General features: G+C 41.9%; 2 protein-coding genes across 13 annotated transcripts in view; one reads left to right on the top strand and one right to left on the bottom strand.

The window, feature by feature from the left end:
- The window catches only part of HNRNPA2B1 (heterogeneous nuclear ribonucleoprotein A2/B1), a 17579-nt gene extending 7189 nt beyond the window's left edge, over positions 1-10390 (bottom strand). For 6 of the 8 annotated variants that reach the window (XR_008236967.1, XR_008236966.1, XM_052799644.1 and 3 more), the window contains exons 1-8: positions 10200-10390; positions 4667-4777; positions 3575-3721; positions 1850-2060; positions 1416-1517; positions 1237-1326; positions 612-674; positions 102-221 (exon numbers count right to left, since the gene is read on the bottom strand). Coding sequence is in view for 6 of the 8 variants with exons in the window: in XM_052799644.1 (XP_052655604.1) it covers positions 102-221; positions 612-674; positions 1237-1326; positions 1416-1517; positions 1850-2060; positions 3575-3721; positions 4667-4777; positions 10200-10229 (874 nt within the window). In the remaining 2 variants the exon portion in view is untranslated. Of the gene's footprint in view, positions 1-101; positions 222-611; positions 675-1236; positions 1327-1415; positions 1518-1849; positions 2061-3574; positions 3722-4666; positions 4778-8697; positions 9104-10199 lie in introns of those variants that run through there. The other 2 variants (XM_052799669.1, XM_052799677.1) reach the window with 2 other exon arrangements.
- CBX3 (chromobox 3) lies at positions 9327-22373 on the top strand. Of its 5 annotated transcripts, none has more exons than XM_052799710.1 (6): positions 9327-9710; positions 12267-12317; positions 16185-16327; positions 17916-18081; positions 19472-19566; positions 21730-22373. In XM_052799710.1, exons 2-6 carry the CDS (start codon positions 12294-12296, stop codon positions 21854-21856), a joined length of 555 nt encoding a protein of 184 aa, XP_052655670.1. In that variant the 5' UTR covers positions 9327-9710; positions 12267-12293; the 3' UTR covers positions 21857-22373. The 5 variants fall into 5 exon arrangements, with proteins under 5 accessions (XP_052655670.1, XP_052655679.1, XP_052655645.1 ...); XM_052799701.1 differs by lacking the exon at positions 9327-9710 and adding an exon at positions 10469-10589; XM_052799719.1 differs by lacking the exon at positions 12267-12317 and having other exon boundaries at positions 9329-9710.

Below are 22373 nucleotides of genomic sequence, written 5' to 3'. Positions count from 1 at the left end.
ATACAACATTTACAAACACATACCTCCCCTGCCCCAAAATCTCAAATGACTTGCACTAATTTGCAACTGAAATGCTTGGCCATTTCAAGCCAGTAGGTTACCTCCTCCATAGTTGTCATAGCCACCTCCATAGCCCCCACCCTGGTTGCCATATCCAGGTCCTCCTCCACCATATCCTCCTCTTCCTCCTCCGTAACCAGGACTGCCACCAAAGTTGCCACCTATGACAATATAATCCTTTTAAAATAAACTTTTCGGTGTATAAGGCAACCAAATTATACAGGATCAGAGCATATTTTTCAATTTAGTTGCAACCAAAACCCACCAGTCAGACTGCCTAAAAGCTTCAATTAAAAGGCTTAATTTACATCTTGATTTTTCAGGAAATTTAAGAAACACTGCTGTTCTAAAGAAAAGGGCATTGCTGTCCAAGAAGTAACCATACAATTTGCCATGTAGAAGTATAACATGAGCCAACAGCCACGTGTGCTTCTTAAAGCCAACGAAATGGCTTTGGCAATTAATATCAATTTTTTACAAACGGTAAGTGAATGTAAAAATGTTTCTCAGTGACAGAAAAACAACCACCACCACTGAAAAAGTAAACTAACCTCCAGGTCCTCCACCATATCCGTTATACCCATCACCAAATCCGCGGCCACTTCCATATCCATCTGTTGGAGAAAAAAAACCAGAAGTATTTCAATTCACCTGTAGCAAACTAACTGAATTCTCAAACCCCTACGATCTTAAAGACCAAATCTCAAGAGATTATTGATTAAGCACACATACATCTGAATTCAGAAAAATATTATGTGAAATAACACATCCAATCATTGCTCTACATCCTCTCTTTTCTTGCATTTGTAAGACACCCAGTTTTAATTTTGGACATAGCCCTTCCACTGTAAAGGTCAGGCAAGTGTTGCATAGAATTACAGAGGAGAAATTTCTGAATTCCTTAACAAAATTACTAAGTTTAGGTTAATTTTGGCTTTTAATAAAATCCTTAAAAAAACCAAACCAAACCAAAACAACTTCATTTTACTGAATATCCACATAATCAATTTCTGTACTACAGAAGTGGTTTGCAAGTTATTTTTCAAAAAAATTCTGTAACTGCTATTACAGTTTATTTTAATTATAATTTAAATTAAACAGCAGTAGCTTACAAAGTTATCCAGAACCAGAAAGATAGTATAAATAAGGAAAAAAAAAGTAACGCTACAAACATGCCTGTCTTACCAGCTCCCCCTCTGAAATTGCTGCCAGGTCCTGGACCAAAGTTGCCACCACCTCCACGTGCATCACCAAAACCGAAGTTCCCTGTGGCAGTTTAACATTTATAAGCAGTGAGGTCATGGAAAGTGAACACAAAAATCAACCACAAACCATTAACCATTACTTGTACATACCTCCTCTCCCACTCCTTGAATTTTGAACCTCCTGCATTTCCTGTCTAGAGAGAGCTTTCCTTACTTCTGCATTATGGCCATTAATGGTGTGATACTTCTGCACTGTAACAACATCAAGTAAGATGCCAGATCAGTACTTAAATGCTGATGGTAATAAGAATATCAGGCTTCCAAAAATCAAAGTGATTTCCAAATTATTCCACGCATATTCTCAATCATTTAAAAAACCCAAACCATATGATTTTTAAGCAAAGAAGCCCAAACTTAAATTTAAAATACATGTTCCCACACAATTCACCAAAAGTACAATGTAGCAAATATTCATGCACATAACTAATCCCATTATCTCTTTAGTTTAATTTTAGCTTTACACAATTACCATAACTGCAAGGATTAACACTATCAAATGAAAGAGTGAAATGAAGCTTACTTACATACAATTTTATCCACAGGATCATGGTCATCAAATGTAACAAATCCAAACCCTCTCTTTTTACCAGACTGTCTGTCAGTAATGATTTCAATAGTGTCAATTTTTCCATATTCCTCAAAGTAGTCACGAAGGTGGTGCTCTTCAGTGTCCTCCTTAATACCACCAACAAATAGTTTTTTCACAGTAACATGAGCACCAGGTTTTCCAGATTCCTGTTAAAAAAAATCCTTTAAATTACCAAAGAAAAACAACTTCATAACCCACTATTTTGCCAGGATTTCAGGAATGGAATACAGATAAACTAAGATTTTTCAAGCACTGAGATAGCACTCTTATAATGTATGTCCCTGCAAACTTGCTTGGGGGGCCTTCTGGGACAGAAGTAACATGGGGTAATTGGGATGTTTTTCCTCCCCCCCTTTATGTCAAAGCCTTAAAAGCACTGAAAAAGATACAGATAAAAGTCCTATTAAATGCATAAAAGTAAATAAAAAGCCTTTAAACGGATTTAGAGAAAACGTAAGATCAACTGTTTGAAAGAACTGGAAGTATTTAATAACTTAAACTAGAGCACGATTTTTGTAATTGAAACAAAGATGTGTCAGCTTCCTCTCCCCATTTCCCCAACAGCAGTGAAACCCACATTCCACTCCTATCAACAGCAAAGGTCATTCAACCTCAGCAAATCCACAGCTATGCATTTTAACTCCTATTCAAAATATTAAGACAACTCCTCACACTCATGGGTTATTTTTACCCTTTGGGCATGATATCCACACTGGTGCACTAGGTAAGAATGACTTACTCCTAAAGCTTAGCAATAGCTTTTGAGTATAAACAGTATGCACGTATGCTGCTTTAATTACCTTTTTCCAACTGCTAACCAACCCTGCATTCTGCAGAGAATGGAAAGAAAACTGGGCTAGCTAACAGGGGTACCAGTCGTTACAATTTCCATTTCCCTTGACTCCCCCTCTGGGACAGCTCATTCAATTCCAGTTCATCAGTCCAAATACATTAAACACCTGAGTCCAACCTTAAGCTGGTAAACCCTCCCAGAGCTCCCACAACGTGGTAAACAGAAGTCACCTAGAATCTGCACTTGTTCCTCAAGTACCTCTGTGCCACAGTAACCTGACTGAAAAGTTTACAGGTGCATGGCATTCCTGTGCACACACCTAATTTGTACCCTGACACTTAAAAACCAAATATGCCTGGGGCTAAAACTAGAGCAGTGCTAAGATGATTTTATATACCACCACTGGAAAGAAAGAAGCATCCCTACTACATTCCCTATTTTTAGTCACGTTATATATCTTTCATAAATACCCCCAAAAATCTTGGAATAGAGTCAAGAGAGATTAACAGGAGTGTATTAATTTGAGGTTTAGTTACAGTAACCATTCCAGAGAAGAGTTAGTTTGGAATTTGCATAATTACAGGCATTCAACATGGTTTCGCTAACATTACTTTCAGACCCCAGTTGCGTCCCTTGCAGACATGATTCTCATCCAGAATAACTTAATAATTCACTGTAATAATAGACATTTATGTAAGTGTCATTTAACAGACTGAAAGTATGGGAAATAGTGCCCCAACTACAGCCTTTTACCTAGAGAATTTAAATCCAGGCAATTTTAAACAATAACAAAGCGTAACTGTCTGACCAAGACAGAGATTCCTTTTTCAAAGCATGAACAGTATCTGCTTTCAAAGCCATCCTTACCTCTCTAGCCACAGCTCTCTTGGGCTCAACCACCCTTCCATCAATTGTGTGAGGTCTTGCAGCCATAGCTGCATCAACTTCAGCCATGGAGGAGAATGTTACAAAACCAAACCCCCTTGATCTTTTGCTTGCAGGATCCCTCATTACCTAAAAACAATAAACACGTTTAAACCATTTCTACTTCTCTCATATTAAGCGTAACACTAACAACATTTGGAGAAAACATGTCAACTTCATTTACATTTTCCTTGATTTGATTTCAAAACACAATTATAATAAAGTAGCAGGCTGTGCTGATTAAGTACATGAATGGCACTGCTTGGCACAGAAATGCAAACCATTGCTGTCCTCCAAGACTCTACCTGTAACTCAGAAATGCCGCTGTATCAACAACGTATGTTTATGTTTGTCTTCTCAAAAAAATAAAACATATACTTTCTTTTAAGCTTTCTGAAGACTACAGACTTTAAATCTGTGTTATGAAATACGTATTTACTGCTCCCAAAACAAATTCAGTGGAGGAACTTCTGCAAGAGTCACCATCCCTGGAGGTATTTAAAACATGTATAGACGTGGCGCTTAAGGACATGGTTTAGAGGTGGACTTGGCAGTGTTAGTTTTATGGTTGATTCAATGATTTTAAGGGTCTTTTCCAACCTAAACGATTCTATGAAAACATCACACAGAAAGACATCCTTTTCCAGCTTTGTTGAGGCTGCTTACCATGACATCAGCTTTCTGCCAAAGGTTACCAATTACACACATGTAATAGTGCTCTGTGTAAGCACTCCCTAATGCACTTCAGCCAATGACGCCCAAGTTAATTTTAAACTGTTGAAACCAGTGGTTAGAGATAATCTGGGAGATTTTACAGGAAACAGATTGTGAATGCTCCCTAACTCTATCAACAGTTTGCAAGAGAGAATCTGTGCATAGCTTCAATGGACTGAATTATGTATAAACCGACCAACTGTACACTTAAAAAAATTTAATATTCTATCTTTTCCTTAAGCTATCCAGAAAACTAACTCCCCACTTTTAAAATTTCTAAACATTCTATGCAATCGTTGCGCATTAGTATGCCAAACTTACCACACAGTCTGTAAGCTTTCCCCATTGCTCATAATAACTTCTCAAGCTTTCCTCTGTTGTTTCAAAGCTTAAGCCACCAATGAACAGTTTGCGGAACTGCTCCTTTTCCCTCTATCACAGAAAAGAAGATTACATTAATATAATTAACAATACCCCATTTGCATCAGCATAATTAGACACTAAGGAAGATTTTCTTAAATGTCAAAAACTTTCAGTAAGACATATTTTTTAAAATTAGGCTTGGTTCTTCTAAATGTTCTACCACTACTGAAGAAATTAAGCAATTTATGCCATTCTGTGGGTCCACTTTTACGATAGTTTTTAATAATGTGCTTCTTCCCATCTCTCCCTCCAAATATTTAAAAAAAGGGACCACATTCAAAAGACTTCCAGAATAGCCCTCTAAAAGATTTTTAGGATATGCTTTTTAAAGAAAAGGAAAATAAAAACAAAACCAAAAGTTCTCATTACAGGTAACATGAATTCATTCAGACTGTCTGATTCTACTCCAGATGGCATTTATTTTTAAAAATCATTCTGGCTCAAATTGTTGTACACGGATACTATCGTGCTATTTACGCAAGGCATTAAAAAGAAAAATAAATGAAGACACAGCCGAACATGTTCTAAAATTGGTCGTCGATTCATATTTTCTCATTAATTATTAAAATGAATGAAAGCTGTAGCATCCGTAAAATTAAACTGGGATCCTGCACCGTTGGAATCAGTGGTAAACCTATCCACCCTCAACAGCAGCACTATCAAAACTCGATTCCCTTTAAAACATAAATGTGAATAACACATATTCACATATGTATCCACTAATGTAAATTATCCTTTCAGTAAGACTTCATTCTATTACCTTTCAGAGAAATTATCACTGCATTTGCCATCACAGCAGGAATTTCTGCTGAACTAGTACATAATTAAAAAAACCCATTACATTTACTATTTTGTATGTAGTATTACACCAAAGCAGGAAGGACAATCTTCCAACCTCTACCAGTTAAAAATACTTTCATACTAACTTTTTATACTAGGCAAGCATCATAATTGTCATTTTCTACACACAATAGCATCACTAGATCATAAATTTTGCAGTTTTGTATGTCAAACTGCAACCATTAAAAAGCTTTATGCTGTTAACTAATTTTAAAAATCAAGAAAATCTGCCTGGCTGTTTGGTTTTGTGTTTTAAACACACCAAACGCTGCATAGTTAGCTGTAACTGACAAACACAACATGACCAACTATGCACTTGACACTAAGATAAATGTAAAAAGGAAATTAAGACAACCAATGAGATTTGGAAAATATGCAAAATAGTTCAGTGCACAAATGCTTTTAAAAGTATTAAGCCAATCTGCATGGAGACGAACATGTTTTCTGAGGTTCTCCAAGGCAGGCCTGGATCTAGATGCATGTAACAGCAAGACAATTATTGTAGGTAGTACTGAATCAGTATTTGTTCAAAATGCATCACCCTATTACCAGCTTGAGATACTGCAGTCTGACAAGGAAGTCAACCGTTAGAAAAATAAACTTCCCCCCCAATAAATACTGTACTTGAGAATGATCAGTTTAAATGTCTCTTAGAAAACACCTGGAATCTGCTATTAGATCTAGTATTTTTTCTTCTAAGGAACACAAAGGAAGCTAGTACTGTCTCCTCCTCGTACAGACAGGCAAAATTAGACACAAGAGTTTAAAAGCAGCAGACCCACGTTAGGTCAAATTTTGTTTCACCTCATCTCTTAAAAGGAATAAAGGAAAGGATGCTGCACACTAGACTTGGGCTAAAAAGTAATATGCTGCAAGTCATACTATTATTTATAATTTGAGTAGGCTAGCAAGAAATCATTTTAAGCAACGATACTGCAAAAAAAAAGCCTCCCTTCAAATTACTTCAGTTCTGCTGCTTGAAAATTAGGGACTACTTGCTACAGTTTCATATGCCCACAAAAGACACTTTTTCCTATATAATCGATTATTGCCTGCCTAATAATACATGTTTATAGTCTTATAAAAATAAGAGAATCAAGCAAATTTAGTAGACATGTACGATTTTTCCAGTAAGTGTTAGGTTTACCTTTGAAAACAGGTATAAACATGTAAATGGAAAGAATGGGATCTATCAGCTGTAACAACTGCATTTGTTTTTTAAAGGACAAACATATACCACACTATTAATAAACATTAAACAGAATTAACAACACACTTGAAAAATGTATAAATTCTTAGAAACTATAATCTACCATATAGTAAGTGTCATGCAGTACATGCCCTACCCAGAACAACATCTGGGCACCACACACATCAGGACATGGCAATAACAAAATTCCCTACCAGTTCTTTAGTTAAAACGGCTGTGTGAAGAGATCATAAACGTGTTGTTCCACTAATAGATACACAGCCTCTGGATGTAGAAAGACTATGTGTTTTAAATGTTAGTTTTAAGAAGCTCTGGTTAGTCTAGCATCAACCTCCCACCAGGGTCCAGAGAGTTCTGACCCTCTGAAGTTTATGCTGAAACTGCAAAATGTATGATAAAGATCATTATCACTCCAGTCCCTCTCAGAATCTTGATAAAAATCCTCATGTGCTAAACCCCGCCCCCCATACAGCCCACCCCCACCAAGGCCCACGATATAAAAGCTGGAAGAAAAACCTCTTTTAAGGTTTCCATACTACTACACTCTGTGGCAGGAACAGAGTGCGAGAGGATCTCTTTGTGAACTCTGTCGAATCTTCATTAGTGCTTATTTTAAACCTTCCTTCACAGGCTTAAAGCAACGCTTCGAAGGACTGGGAAATGCGGAGCTTTTGCTGGAAAATTCATCATTAAAGCAAGGAAATGTGTTTCACATAGCAATAATGCGTGCACAAATACTCCAAGCTGACCGCAGACTTCTGCAGAGTTAAGAACCCGAGTAACAAAAATGGTTAACATAGACGAGTGGAAGCTCTGAACTACAATGGCTAGGCCTGCCAAAAGCAAAGCTGCGTTTACTGGTCCCAAACTAGAAAGACGCTTCTCTCCGCCGCTCCCCGCCCCCCCCCGCTAGCCCCTATACGTTCTACAGAGCTTTGCAATCCAACAGCCTGGTACTCCCCCTTCCCCCGCCGCCTGATGTTATCAGGAGCTAAGCGGTTACCGAGCCGGCTCCGCCATGTGGCGGATATCAGGAAAACAGGGGCCCCCGCAGCCAGAAGGGGAAAATGGCGCCCAGAAGCAGCCGAGCCTCCAAGGACAGCGATGCGGCGGGAAGGAAATAGCTTCTGGAAGCACCGACCCCAGATGAAAAAAAAAAGATAAATAACACCCGGGTCCTCGGGCTAAACTGTAACCAAGTGCTGCAAGCCGCTTCTAGTGTGCACCTACACACACCGTACCAGGAAGACGTTGCAAGCGCTCTTTTCCGCCCCCGCAGATACCAGACGACTATAGCTGCCTGCCCGCCTCGCAGCCCCTACTGCCCCCCCCTCCGCCTTACTCGCTTTCTCGCCCTCGGAGCGATCCTCGCAGCCTGACGCACAAGCGAGTCTCGGCGCCGCCATTTTACCCCTCCCCCTCGCCACCGCCATTACTCGCAGCGCCACCCCGGCCGGTCACCACCTCGCAGGGCAACGGCGACTCCCCGGATCGCGCACTGACCGACCTCCATGATCGTGTGTCCCCCCTCCTCCAGCGCAACCTTAACGGCAGCTCGGCTAACGGGTACGTCAACTGATTTAAGAACTCGCCACCCGCCATGCACAGCTACCGCAGCTTCCGCCTCCTCTCTCGGCTGCGCACTAGACCCAGCCGCTGCTTCCAGAACCTTCCTCCCCGCTAACGCTTCCTCTGCGGAAAGACATCCAGTCCCCTACCCGCGGCGCACCGACAGGGAGCCAGCAGCGCACCCGGACCTTCGCTGACAAGGGCTCAAGCCCGCTCGTAACGCCCAGACCCGGAAAAATTCACTCCGTATGCATATCCAAACGTGCCACCCTCCTTAAAAGCAAACTCCGAATTTTCCCTTTTCACGTACCATATTCTTCATGGTTTACGTATTCCTGGTTGAGAGTACCGTGCAACTGGTCAGTAATGGCTGCCTTAACTGTTACGTAATTTGAAATTCAGCTTCACGTAGTGCTAGCGCCCTCCTTCTCCAGCCCAGGCTCTCTTCCGAGATTTTAGTTTAAAAAAAAAAAAAAAGCTTGAATCTGGAGCTTAAATATCTCCAAAGGGGCAGCAGTTCTGTATAACGCCCCTACGTGTTTTTATCATGTAATAAAAAGTCATCAACTCCGCTAGTAATGGCTGTCTCCGAAATGAGCCGAAGGAGCCGTCGTCGTCGAGGTTATCCGCTTCGACAGTCGCCGGAAAAAGCCGAAACGGGAGTAGAAGCCCATTCGACTCACTTCGGCAATTTCCGGAATCTGCCGAAGCAGACAAGAACGGCGCTCGCAACCTGCTCGGCAATTTCCGGAGAAAGAGACGCTGCAGTCACCGACTACCCAGCCCGTTCGGCAATTTCCGACAACGGAAGAGATTCGCAATACGTGCCCGAGCCGAGCCGAAGCCTCCCCGATCGCGACTGGCACTGTATCGGTTTTTTTTTTTTTTTCCGGAAATTGCCGAACGGCCCCGAAGACTCAAACCTCAAAGCGAGCGGTTATAATTAGCCGAAGGCGGCCTCATATTGCGCCCCCCCCCCCCCCCGCTGTCCTCTCCGCGGCCACCCATGGTACTGGCAGGGAGCGGGCGGGAGCAGAGCGAAGCGCGCCCCCGAAATCTCCCCTTGCTGTTGGTGGCCTGGCTCCTTCCCCCTCCGCCCGGGCAGGAAGAAGTGATAACTACCCAGATTTTGGCGCCAACACCGACACATCGCGGGGCCCCGGGAGCTAGCGGAGGGAGGCGGATTTCGCTGCAGCCTGCTCCGTTCTACCCTGTACCGCCGACATCGGGCGCGCCACCCGCTTCGGCACTCTGTTCTTCCTTCCTTCCTCCCCTCCCTCCCTTTTCCTCTCTTCAGCGGTCCCGCACGCACCGCGACAAAGGGTGAGTGCTGCCGCCCCGCACACCAGGGAAATGGCGCTGGAGCTGCTCCTTTCTTCCCGCCCCCTCTTCTCTCCCCTCCCCCCTCCCCAGCTCCCGGGAAAGCCAGCGCGGATCCACCCGCGGCTCCTCACCCGGAGCGAAGCCTCCCCAGCCGACTGCGACCCCTCTCCCCGCTAATAAAAAGAGCTTCCGAGGCGCCGCACCGCGCCGTGCTTTCCGATCCCCCTCCCCGCCGCCCTCGCTAACGACTAGGCCTCTCCGCCGCAACGCGGGAAATGGCCGCGCTCCAAACAGCCCCCTCAGCCACACCACAACGAGCTTCGAGCCCAGCCCGGCGCTCCCTGCCCGCCCTCCCGCACCGAGGGCCTCGCTCCGCAGCGGGCGGCGGCCGCTCCGGCCCAACGCGCCCTCATGGCGGCGGCCATCATGGCGGCGGCAGTTACCGGGCGCCGCGGGCCCGTTCCCCCGCCCGCCGCCCACCCGGCTCACCCAGTCGCTTTCTCTGTCGCCGCGAGGCATCTTCCTTCTTTTGGACGCCTGACGCGGTCCTGCGCTAGCCCCCCGTTGGAGAGACGTCTTGGCCCCCCTCCTGTGCTGGCGGCGACGACGGTAGGAGGTTGCAGCTCGCGCGTAGGCGGCGTCGTGCGCTCTGCCCCGTCAGCCGCCGGCGCGCACTGCTCGGCCAGCCCAGCCCCGCCAGCCGCCGCGCCCGCCCTGCGCCGCGCTGCGCTGCCGCCCAGCCGCTCCCCACCCCCTCCCTCCCTTCCCCCACCCCCCGCCTCAACCCCCCTCAGATGTCGCTGTTGCCGCCGCTGCTCAGTGCGCGCAGGGCGAGAGCGAGGAGGAGACGGGAGACCCGAGCGGCTGGGCACCATTGAAGTCTGTATCCTTCTCTCTCTCTCCCTCTTTCTCTCGCTCCAGCCGCCTCCTTTCCCCCTTCCCTCCGCGCCCCGCAGAGCGGGCCTCGCCTGAGGGCCGCCGCGGGGAGATGGGGGCGCAGCCCGCCTGCCTCTTCCCCCCCCCCCATCAGTACGCTGCCGCTTCCTTGGCGGGGGGGGGGGGTAACGAGCGGAGCAGGGGGGCCGCGGCCCCGGCGCTTTCACGGCGCCTCCCGGCCCGCGCCGGAGGGAGGGAGGGAGGGCCCCGGAGCGAACGGGCTTTGCCGCGGGGAAGGAGGGCTGCGCCGGGGGGCGGGAGCAGCGGCACCCGCGCGGCGGCGGCGGCGGTGGCGGACGCGCTCGGGAGACAAAGCCAGCCCGCCACCGCCGAGGGGCGGCCTCCGCGCCCGGGCGTCCCTGCGCCGGGAGGCGGCGGCGGCGGCGTGTGCCCGGCCCGGGGGAAACGTGGCGGGGTGGGGGAGGCGGCGTGGAAGGGGCCCTGGCGGCGGGGGCGCGGCGCAGAGGGGCCCGCCGGGCGGCGGGGGCGGCGGCGGCGGCTGCCCTCCCCCGGCCTTGGCAGTGGGGCGGCGGGCTGGCCCCGCGCCGCCCGGGGCAGTCCCGTTAGCTCGCCCGGGGCGTCCCCGCCGGCCTCACGTGCGCCCACCATAGGCCCGAGGCGCAGCCTCCCCCAGCAGGCCTCCGCAGGGCTGCCTTTATCTTCTGGTGGGGGCGGCACGGGGGTTTTGTTATTGTTGTTATTGCTGTTGCTTTTCCCCTTTCTCCTGCCTTTCAAACCGGGGACGAGACGAGCCCCTCTGCGCTGGGGCCCTAGCCCCTGCCCTTCTCCCAGCTCACCTACCCCACCGCCTGTAGGACTGCCAAAACCCACCTCCTGTGTCGGGGGAGATTTGGGCGGGATTGCCGAGTCCGGGAGGTTTTCTGGCCTTGAAGGACTCTCTCTTTTGCCTTGCCCAGGCATATGGGGAATTCTAACAGTTCTATAGTTTGCAGTGGGGCGGGGACAATACATGCCTAAGGAGGTGGCCGGTATGAGAAATGACATGGAAAAGGGGATGGATTGTGTTCAGCATCGTCTGTGGAGGTTAAATATGTAGTATGTACAGCTTAGCTGAGTTAATGTTGCTCTAGGGCCTTAACTCTTGCAAACTTGAGAATCAGAAGGCAACGTTATAGTTGCATTAAGGAAAATATTTGCTGTTTATAAGCATTTGCTACCATGTAAGAGTAATGGGTGACTCATTACACCACAGATATGTAGCTGCTCCCTACCAGATTTGCAGTTAATATACCTAGGTATATCTTGATTAACTGCTAGAATCTGAACTCCTGTTCTATTGGGTTTAAGGAAATAAGCATCCCTGATGGTCCTCCCCCTTTTCCCTAGAAACATCTCTATGCCTTAGAAGGCCTTGGGAAAAACCTTTTTTCAACCCTATGTACCACTTTGTCAGTATCGTTTATCCTGGCTAGCATAACGGTGCGTTACTGGGTTATGCCGGACAAAGTAGTAACCTACTTCTTGTTCTGGATTTAATCCGAATTAGAAATGTTATAGTTGGAGTGAATACATGGGGGTTGGAACAAGGACCATGCTTGTATTGGGATGCCTTTCTTTCAGTAATGTAAACTTCCTTTTAATTGTCATGCATTTTTCTAGTAAAAGCTCTGCAAGTCTGCAATAAAAATGGCCTCCAATAAAACTACATTGGTAAGTTCATGCACACCTAAAGTATATAAGGATTTAATCAACATATTTTTCTTCAAACTTATAACTTGGCAACTCCATTTAAAAGATACATCCACATCTCCCCTCCCCAGCATTATTCTGACCAAAATTTCAGATCCAGAAAGTAAGGCTACTAGAAAGGACATTGTCTTTGGCTTTAATAAATCTGCCATTTCTAAAGAGGTTTGTTGGGAAAAAAAAAAAAAAATTAAAGGACTCTGCACTATTTCATCTGTCCTACAGTAGAAAACACTAAGGATTTTTTTAGCCTCCTTTCAGCACACCATGTAATTCATCATATATGTAAAAAAATAAAATCCAAATCATGTATTCATTTAATTTCTCCCAGTGTATTTGGGGAAAACTAATTGCCTGAGAAAAGGCAGTCTTTACAGATGAAAAATAACGTTACTGGGAAATAATGTGGCGTAGTTAAGATGCCTTTTGAAATGATTTTTAACAAATAACAGTTTCTTTGAATTTCATAGGAGCAGAGATTATCAGATGTCAACCCCTCCTGGACCGTTTTAATGATGCATTCATGGATCTCAAGTCCTGTAAAGCTTTGCTTGACATTAAAATATGGACTTCTAAGGGCAGTTGGTTGCTGGTTACCATTCAACTAATAATGATGTATAGTTTTGTGAACGACAGAACTGAAAAAGTATAGCGTGAGATGCATCTTGAGGTTGAGGCAGGGAAGTAAGCAAAAATACAAGTGTACGATTCAAAATTTGGATAGCAGAACAAAATTCAAAATTTGGATAGCAGAACAACTGATTTATAATGCACTCAAAAGGCCTGTTCTTAAATTGACTGAAATGATTACTGGTTGACCCAGATCGAGATATATTAAAAACTTGCATTAACTCCTGGCTTAGAAATGCAATGGAGTGCTTCCCTTATATTGTATGACAACAAACTATTTTAAAAGATTTCGCTAAGGTGAATGTCTGAACTTTCTGTTAGTAGTTGATTACCCACTTTTCCCTAATTTGAGGAAGAGAAGGAGTTAGCCAGCCTGGGGAGGGGGTGCCTCAGAGAGAGGAAAGAATCTGTGAATGCAGTATTTTTAATCTTTTGATGTTGTTGAGAATTTTGCTGCACAGGTCAGGAAAATCAGTTATGGTTCCCATGGGAACCATAACTAATTCTGCTTCATTATGTATTTTTATGCAAAACCTAAATGTATTAAGGGATAGCGTAGCTCTGGAACTGTAATTCCGATTTTGTTACCTCTTGTATGTTAAAACACTTCACCACAGTGTCACGTCTGTGTTTTAATCTTGTCCCTCAAAGAAAGAGTGGTTATCCACAGATCTGCATTTGTCATATGTGACTTCTGAATGCAGAAAGGGAAATGAGCCATAGATGTGTGTTCAGTGGTCAAACGCCCAAGTTACAGCTTACAACATGCAACTCCAGCTAGAGAAGGGAGCTTCAGGGGTCCAGTGGACATTTAGCAACCTTTAACTTCAGTCAGGTACCACATTCACTTGTGGGCTGAGATTTACATTGGCTTGTGTAATCTCAGAATGTACAGGTTTTTAACAAATGTTAAGTATTTCTGCAGGTGCTGCAATCAAGTATTATTTTCATAGGTTGAAGAGGCTCAAGAGTTTGGAAAGCAGTGCTGGTGCACACAAGACCTAATTAAACCTCTAATATTTAAAACAAAAGGCAACATATTCTTGATTTTATTATTTCTTACTGTACTTCCAGAAAAAAAATACAGGGCCTCATGACATTCATTTTCTTCTGTGGAAGTTTATATAGATACCTAATTCTTAGAAAGTAAAAAAAAATTGTTGCTTTGATAGAGAAATCCAAAGCATTTATCTTTAAGTGACAAGAATTAGTGAAGCCAAAAAGGGTACCAGAAAACAGTCTCCATTGAAAGAAAGAATTTTAGTCTGATGGAGGTGTTCCCTACTTGTAGCCTGCTTGCCTCATTACCAGTAATTGTAATGTTATTACTATGGTACAGTGAGTCTGTGTCTTTTTTTCCCCCCCGCTTCTTTTTTTTGTTTGTTTGTTTTCCTCATCTCTACCCATTTCTCTTTTTCACACTTTCATTTCTTGAAAGAAGCTGCCTACATAGAAGTGTTGGACATCTTCATGTTTTTATTTTCCTTCCATTTCAGTCTTACATTCTTTTTCCTGTGGAGGCAAAAAAAGCCAGTGTGCTTAAGTTGACACTTTTCAGACATGAATGCTGTGGTCAAAATATACCTGGGATATGCAGGCAGTTAAAATTTAATTGGAAGTACATGCTCTGTTTTAGATAATCTCTCTTCTATGCTTCCAAATAAAAAAAAAATGTCACATGAGATATAAACATATATGGAAACTTGCTGTTTGAAAGAGAAAACTTGAAACTTTTCCTGGTCTTCGTTGTTTGCACCTTCAGTTTATGGGTTCCTAACCAGAGTAAAGCTATTGTGGGGAGGGAGGGAAAAATTAATTAGGAAAAATAAGACACACAAAGACAGGGCTTTGGAAAGAAAGAATCAGCTTCAATCTTCAGTTTACAAAGGGAAGACAGTTTTTCTTTGTCTAACATTTTTTTTTACCTTTTACGACATCAAGACAAAATTCTACAAAGTCTAAAAATTTGACAGTTTCAAAATTGCTTCACAATATTCTCAAACTAACGCACATTAATTCTAGAGAGGACTAGAGAAAGGCCGTCAAGCAAATAGAGGTGCTTTGTGATTTTTGCTTGTTTGTTTTCTGTTCTATAGGAAGTGCATTAATAAGGAATTAGTTCTGTCCGCTTTGATTTAGGGTGCTGCATGACTGTATGTTTTAGGAGCTTAATACTGCTCCCATTAGTTTATGGCTGCCACTTTAACAATTTCCTTATAAGGTGCAGTCCAAAATGGCAAGCAAACTGCTTTTGGTCTGCTAGTGCTCCAGAAATGTGATACAACAACATGATAGGCTTGTTCCAACCTTTATAAGATTACAAACAAGGAAATTCTGAAATGTGTCCTTCTATTACTATTTAATTGTGCCTTATTAAACTGGGAATGCCTTGAGGATGATGTGGATGTAATATTTATTTTAAGAACTTGAAGAATATTACTTGAAATATCAAATGTAAACTTAAACCACTTATAAAGTTTTTTAAGTTAGCAAAATTTCATTTACGTGTTAAGTGCTGTACTTAAGTGTAGCTGTCTTAAATTTCTGCACCTTTGTGACATCTGTTTGAATGTACGTTACATCGGTGCGTGGCTAAGAATGAGAAGGGACTGCAGTAATGGAATGCTCCTAGCATGTATCCTGTTCAATAGTTATGGGTTATTGTTGAGTATTTTGCTTATTGTAGCAATATACCATAAACTTTGCTCCCATCAGCTTCTCCTTTGTTTTTTGAAAAGGTAGTAACCACCTTTTTTGGAGTACCATCCCTTTTCTATTTTATGCATTTTCACAGTTACCTTACTACTTTTCTTTACTTCTGGCTTATGCTGTTTCTTGCCCTCTGCCTTTTCACAGGCATAGAGTTAACTTTTAGAAGCTTCATAAATTTTTGAGCACGTAGCACTGAAAATTAAATTTATAAGGGGAGTAGAGGCACTGAGTGTATGGACAAAAATATGCCACCTTTTTAAAAACTGGTGTTGTGTATCTCATTAAGCAACTGAAAAACCCCAGAACATTAGCATGTCTTGCTCAGGTTACCTGACCACATGCCCTAACATAAAAGGAGTCTGAGCTTCTGGCTTTAGTGTGAATAAGTACATGATTCTTTGCTGCTTACTGAGCAAAGTTGGATTTGGCCAGTGAAGTAACTGTGTAAAGCAAAAGAATGAATAATGTCATTCTGAATTTCTTTTGTAGCACAAAATGGGAAAGAAACAGAATGGCAAAGGTAAAAAAGTTGAAGAGGCAGAGCCTGAAGAATTTGTTGTGGAGAAAGTCCTGGACAGACGTGTTGTAAATGGAAAGGTGGAATACTACTTGAAGTGGAAAGGATTTACAGAGTAAGGCATTACCTATTATTTTTTTCTGATAGAAAGCTAAATACTAACCATTTATTTGAAATAACTGTGTAGAGAGGGGATTGAATGGTGGGGATACTTTTTAAAGAACCTCAAGGGAAGGACATCCATAAATGCATATTGAAGTGGGGCAGTCAAGTATGAAAATAAATTAGAAGATACGTAGCTTAGTGTTTGTGCTACATAAAATGTTCCAAGACTTTTACCAAGTCCTTAGTGATCGTTCTTTTATCACTGTTCTTTGATTTAGCTTGTGTCAGTATCTATCAAGGTAAGCTAGACTGAGAGTTGTTATATTTATATACGTGGTAGAATGCATGTTACTTCTGAGTAAGAAATTTTGCAGGGATTTAAACTGTAGGCAGCTCTGAAGCGATGAATATGAAGCAGATAGTTTGCTTATTATTCACTTTTCTGAACTGCTTTCAAATTAGATGAATTTGCATAAGGAATTCTGTGGCATGGTTGCCTTCATTAGGCATACCCGAAAGGTATCTTCTGAGTCTCTTTCCCAGGACTTACGGAAGCACAAGAAAACCTTACAGTGGACTTATGAAGTTGATTGTTAAAGAAGGCACGTAGTTGTGCCTCCTCTCTCCCGTGACACTTTCTGGCAGTCTACTTTACTAGCTGAAAAAAGGTGATGAACCTACCATTTGAACATAAGTAGTTACATATGCAGTCAAATTATTGTTGCATACCTCCCTAAGTGATTGCATTGCAACATTCTGCATTCTAGCGCCTGAAATTTGTGTAGTGATAAGTGATAAGATAAAAGCAAAACACGTGTTTAGTATCCAAGGGTCTGATTTGAAGCTGTAAAAATATGTTTTAGTAACTGCAAATAATTTTTAGGCATCCTGCATGTGCAGTAGCACTGTGGCAGTATTTGTGCATGAGGACTTCTGGTGAGGTGCTTAGTTGTTGTAGGGAACATTCATGGACTTCTTAAAATTTTAGTTAACAAAATGCACGCTCACTGGAACATTTATAGTGCCCAACTGTGGACGTGGAACCTTTGTTCCCTCCTGTAGTTGGCTGAAGGAAGGAGATAGTTCTAGGTATAGTTGATCTCAGTGCTCAGAGACAACTTTTGAGTGTTCCTCATATATAGAAGCTTAGACTTACGTACTTACACTGTTGTAGTGAGTGTTGTGTACATTCTGTTCTTTGTAAGTCTTAGTGCTCATATCATATGGTTCGTTTGCATGGACAGTCTTTAGAGGAACCAGGGAAGGGAGTCAGTTTAAATGGACAGGTAGGTTTTGGTAGGGTGGGGATTGCTTGTTTTAACTCCTATGATCCCATCCAGATCATAAGAGTTAATAGAGTTGCTTATTCTGTATCTCCAGTTTAAAAACATTGTTTTTCAACAATAGCAGAGCATATTTTTTTCAGTCATCAAATGCAGTACATGAAGGTTACTAGAGATGGCAAGATGAGAATTCTTAGGTTTAAGAAACCTGCCTTATGTAATCAGAAAAAAATTAACTTGCTTAAGGTGAGCCATGTGGCTAGTTTTACGTTTTTCTTCTTTTCCTAGTTTTACATAAATGTATGTATGTTTCAGTGCTGACAACACATGGGAACCTGAAGAAAACTTAGATTGTCCAGAACTAATCGAAGCTTTTCTGAACTCTCAGAAAGCTGGTAAAGAAAAAACAGATGGTGCCAAAAGAAAATCTTTGTCAGATAGTGAATCTGATGATAGTAAATCAAAGAAAAAGCGTGATTCTGTAAGTATATGTTCATGTGCTAAGCTTTGTTTTTGCTGTGTCTCTTCCCTACCTCTCCATCCACACCCCCCCCAAAATCCTGTTGTGATTTTGAGAACAAGACCAAACGTGGGTTTAAAACTGTAAAAATCGCACAGCACCTGAAACTGTGGTTTGAAAAGGATAATCATTCATGGTGGTTAATGAGACTATCCAAATGGTGGGTGAAAGGTGAGTGATTGACAACATGACTAAAAAGTTCTTGCATTGTCCCATGATGCTTACTGAATAATTGAAAGTAAGACTGGTTAAGAGTTATTTATGAATGATATTAAGTGATCAGTTTGTATTAGAGCAAAAGTTTCATTAATGGAACAAAGATGAAGTTCTGCTTTGGCTTTCATATTTAGCATATGATTTTAAGTAGGTGAATGGCAAGATGGCAAAATGTGAAGACCAGTCAGTTACTTAGATTAGGACCAGACATGATGGTGGAGAGGGAGTAGAAAGGATGACTGAAGAAAGGCTACCTTTTCTTAAAGGTCTGGGTTTCTCCTACAATTTAAATGAACAAACAACATGACAGATTTAGTGCTGATAAGTACAAAACAATGCACATATAATAATGTGCTCAATAGTTCACATTTTTCTCTGTAAACTGTAAAACTCACAATTTGAAATGAAACTCATTGGCGATGTCAGTGGTTTACTGAAGACAGCTGATGGATGTGTGGTTACTGTCAAAGTTGGAAGGCATCAGAAGGAATAGTTGATGAATAATACAAAGAATATTTTAGTTTCTGTATAAAGTCAGTTGTGTTTCTCCATCTGGTACAGTAGTGGCCACTGTCTCAAAAAGAATATTGTGAACCTAGAGCAACTAATACAAGAAATAGTTGTGATATTCCTTACCACCAGTGTGATCTCAGTGAGCCAAGAAGAGTTGAGGTATTCCCCAAGGGTTCAGTTTCATGGTTGGCTTAAGTCAACCCAAGCCTGTTGTTTTGCTGAAAAGGATGTGTTTTTCCCATTTTCAGGAGTGCACTTGTGCTTTACCTCTTTTGTTGCTTTTACTGGCCATGATTATTTGTTTATATACTATAGGGATTTTCAGATCATTTGTTTCATCTATTGAGTTTTCAGAAATAAATGCTAGAAACATTCATGTAAAATTCCTTCATTATTACTCTACACATGAATGACTTGGCCTGAAGATCAGTCATGAAAAAATAAAATTAATGTAATCTTCAGACAATTATATGTAATTATAGCTTTTATAATTATGTAAGGCTATATTTTTTGTTCTGATATACACATATATAAATATACATGAGAATGCATATATCTAGCTCTAACGCCAAAACAGAATTTTATCTTAAACTAGATAACAATCTTCTAACTTACTCAATAGGTTGATAAACCAAGAGGGTTTGCAAGGGGTCTTGATCCTGAGCGGATAATTGGGGCTACGGATAGCAGTGGAGAGCTTATGTTCCTCATGAAATGGTAAGTCTTACATCCACAATTCTTGTCCATATTAAGGGAGTGCAGGTAGTTGCGCTTAGGTTACTGAGACAACTTAGTTTCAGGAGTAAGACAGAGAAGCTGGTAGTCTGCTGTTGTGGTTTAACCCCAGCCAGCAACTAAACACCACGCAGCCGCTCACTCACTCCCCCCCCACCCAGTGGGATGGGGGAGAAAATCAGGAAAAGAAGCAAAACCTGTGGGTTGAGATAAGAACAGTTTAATAGAACAGAAAAGAAGAAACTAATAATGATAATGATAACACTAATAAAATGACAACAGCCATAATGAAAGGATTGGAATGTACAAATGATGCGCAGTGCAATTGCTCACCACCCGCCGACTGACACCCAGCTAGTCCCCACGCGGCGATTCCCCGCCCCCACTTCCCAGTTCCTGTACTAAATGGGACGTCACATGGTATGGAATACCCCGTTGGCCACTTTGGGTCAGCTGCCCTGGCTGTGTCCTGTGCCAACTTCTTGTGCCCCTCCAGCTTTCTCGCTGGCTGGGCATGAGAAGCTGAAAAATCCTTGACTTAGTCTAAACACTACTTAGCAACAACTGAAAACATCAGTGTTATCAACATTCTTCTCATACTGAACTCAAAACATAGCACTGTACCAGCTACTAGGAAGACAGTTAACTCTATCCCAGCTGAAACCAGGACACTGCTTATTAACCTTGTATTCTTCGGAAAACAAGGCTTCTATAATCAGTTTAGGACTTAATCCCCCTTCCTTCAAAACCCAAAATAACTTTAGTTTCTATTGGTTCAGTTTTACAGAAGTAGAAATTTGAAAGGTAAATTCTGATAAAATATGGAAAAATTGGCATTTGTATAGAAAAGCTGGATCTCAGTAGTGTTCTTGCTGAGGGAATGGCAGGCAGAAACCCAGCTTTACACATTCCAATAAGCACAAGCCAGCTGCTGGATAGCCAACCATTTAACCAACCATAGTGCCAGCTGTTCTGCGTGCAACCAAGTGGAATTGGAACTAACTAGTGGAGGAAGGTGAGGTTGAGATGAAGAATAAACAATATGAAGGAGAGGTTTATCGTTACGGGCTAGTAAGAGGGGATAGTGATGGAGGGAGTTTGTGTTGTTGGGAGGGTAGGTGGAGACCAGCTTCATTAGCTACAGTGTTGACAGAAGGACTTCTTGCCTTGTGAACAAGTAGGATAAAATCAGTACTTTTTTCCAGTGTTGAGAATACAAGAGGTTGAATTAACATTTGCTGGGATCAGATTTCTTATGGTGGTGGGATGAGAAGAATGATAGCTTTCCACAGCCTTTGAGAAGAGCATAATTTTTTGAATGGAGTCAAACTGAGTGGTCTCCAGATAAACTTGTCATGTGATCTGCCTGGACTGCTGAAGATTAGTGTTTTGAAAGATTCTGTCTCCCTTCTGCCTTTTCAAATTCTCTATAAATTTTATGTGAAATGTAGAAGAATTGCAAAATATAGATTGTGACTATTTGAATTTCTGTAGTGATAATTGGCAAAATCAAACACGAAACATACAAGAAGCAGCTTTTTTTTTTTTTTTTAGTTCAGTTGCAGTTGATTAGTTTTTCATAATTGATTGTAGGCAACAAACATAGATATGAATATGTATGCCCAAAACTGACTTGTAAAGGCAGCATACACTTTAAAATGGAATCTGAAGCATGTCAGACTGGAAACTTTGTTTTATTACCCCAAGACAGCATCAAGAATAGCAGTATGAAATACAGCAAGTTACTTGCATAAACAGTAAATATAATTCGGATGCAAGTACCACCTCTTAAGACTGATGCTACTGATTTTTAAAAGTCTCACTTTGAAGTTTTGATTATGCTTTAAAGGACAAAATTAGCAAAGTTTTACTTCTTTCATTATATACTGCAATAGGTAACTGTATAAATGGTTCCCTTTGAATAGCGTTTTCCTTTCAAACAGAAAAAAATATGGGAAGGGAAGGAAGATGCAGCTATGAAACCTTGCCATTAGCATGGAAATTCTTGGTAGCTATAGTGAAAGGTATACTGAAAACTGATTTCTAGCTGATGTTCTTTTCAGAATGTATGACCTATCAAGAGCTGCTAAATTTATTGAATTAATGATTATGCATTTTCTTAAATCCCACTCTCTTCTACATCAGGAAAGACTCTGATGAGGCAGATCTGGTGCTGGCCAAAGAAGCTAACGTGAAGTGTCCTCAGATTGTAATCGCTTTTTATGAAGAGCGACTAACTTGGCATTCATGCCCAGAAGATGAAGCACAATAATTGTTTGCATTGCTTTTTTATATATATGAATATTAAAACCTGAAATTTGATTTATTAGCAATGTGAGAAGCATACATTCTAACAAGAATCAAATTTGATATTTTTTTGAAGTAGTATGTTTTGCATCAACAGCGAGTAAATAAAAGCTTTCTGCAACTTGTTTCATTTATCACAAGAGAGCATTTGATACTACTACTTCCTCCATATTAGGTAAAAGCTTTTATAAAAAGTTCATAAACTTCCATAGTTATTACAGAATCATAATGAATGTCTAAACAAACTCACAGATGTTTTGTAGTCTTCTATACTATTGATGTGCATGTATCTTCTTTACCCGAACCTAGCCCTTTAAACCTGTAGAATCATTCTTTTTAGTATTTGGGATCACTTGGTCTCAAGAAGACCAGGTGAAAACTAACTTTGTAGTAATTTGAATGTTATCAGACTGTATATTGTTTACTTTATTGTAAATACTGGTGAACAGTGGTCAATAAAATAGTTTTATATTCTTCCTTTA

The sequence above is a fragment of the Harpia harpyja genome, chromosome 1, assembly GCF_026419915.1.
Source record: "Harpia harpyja isolate bHarHar1 chromosome 1, bHarHar1 primary haplotype, whole genome shotgun sequence".
Classification (NCBI taxonomy): domain Eukaryota; kingdom Metazoa; phylum Chordata; class Aves; order Accipitriformes; family Accipitridae; genus Harpia; species Harpia harpyja.
Note: the sequence above shows the minus strand (reverse complement) of the source record. Positions and strands in the feature narration are given on the sequence as shown.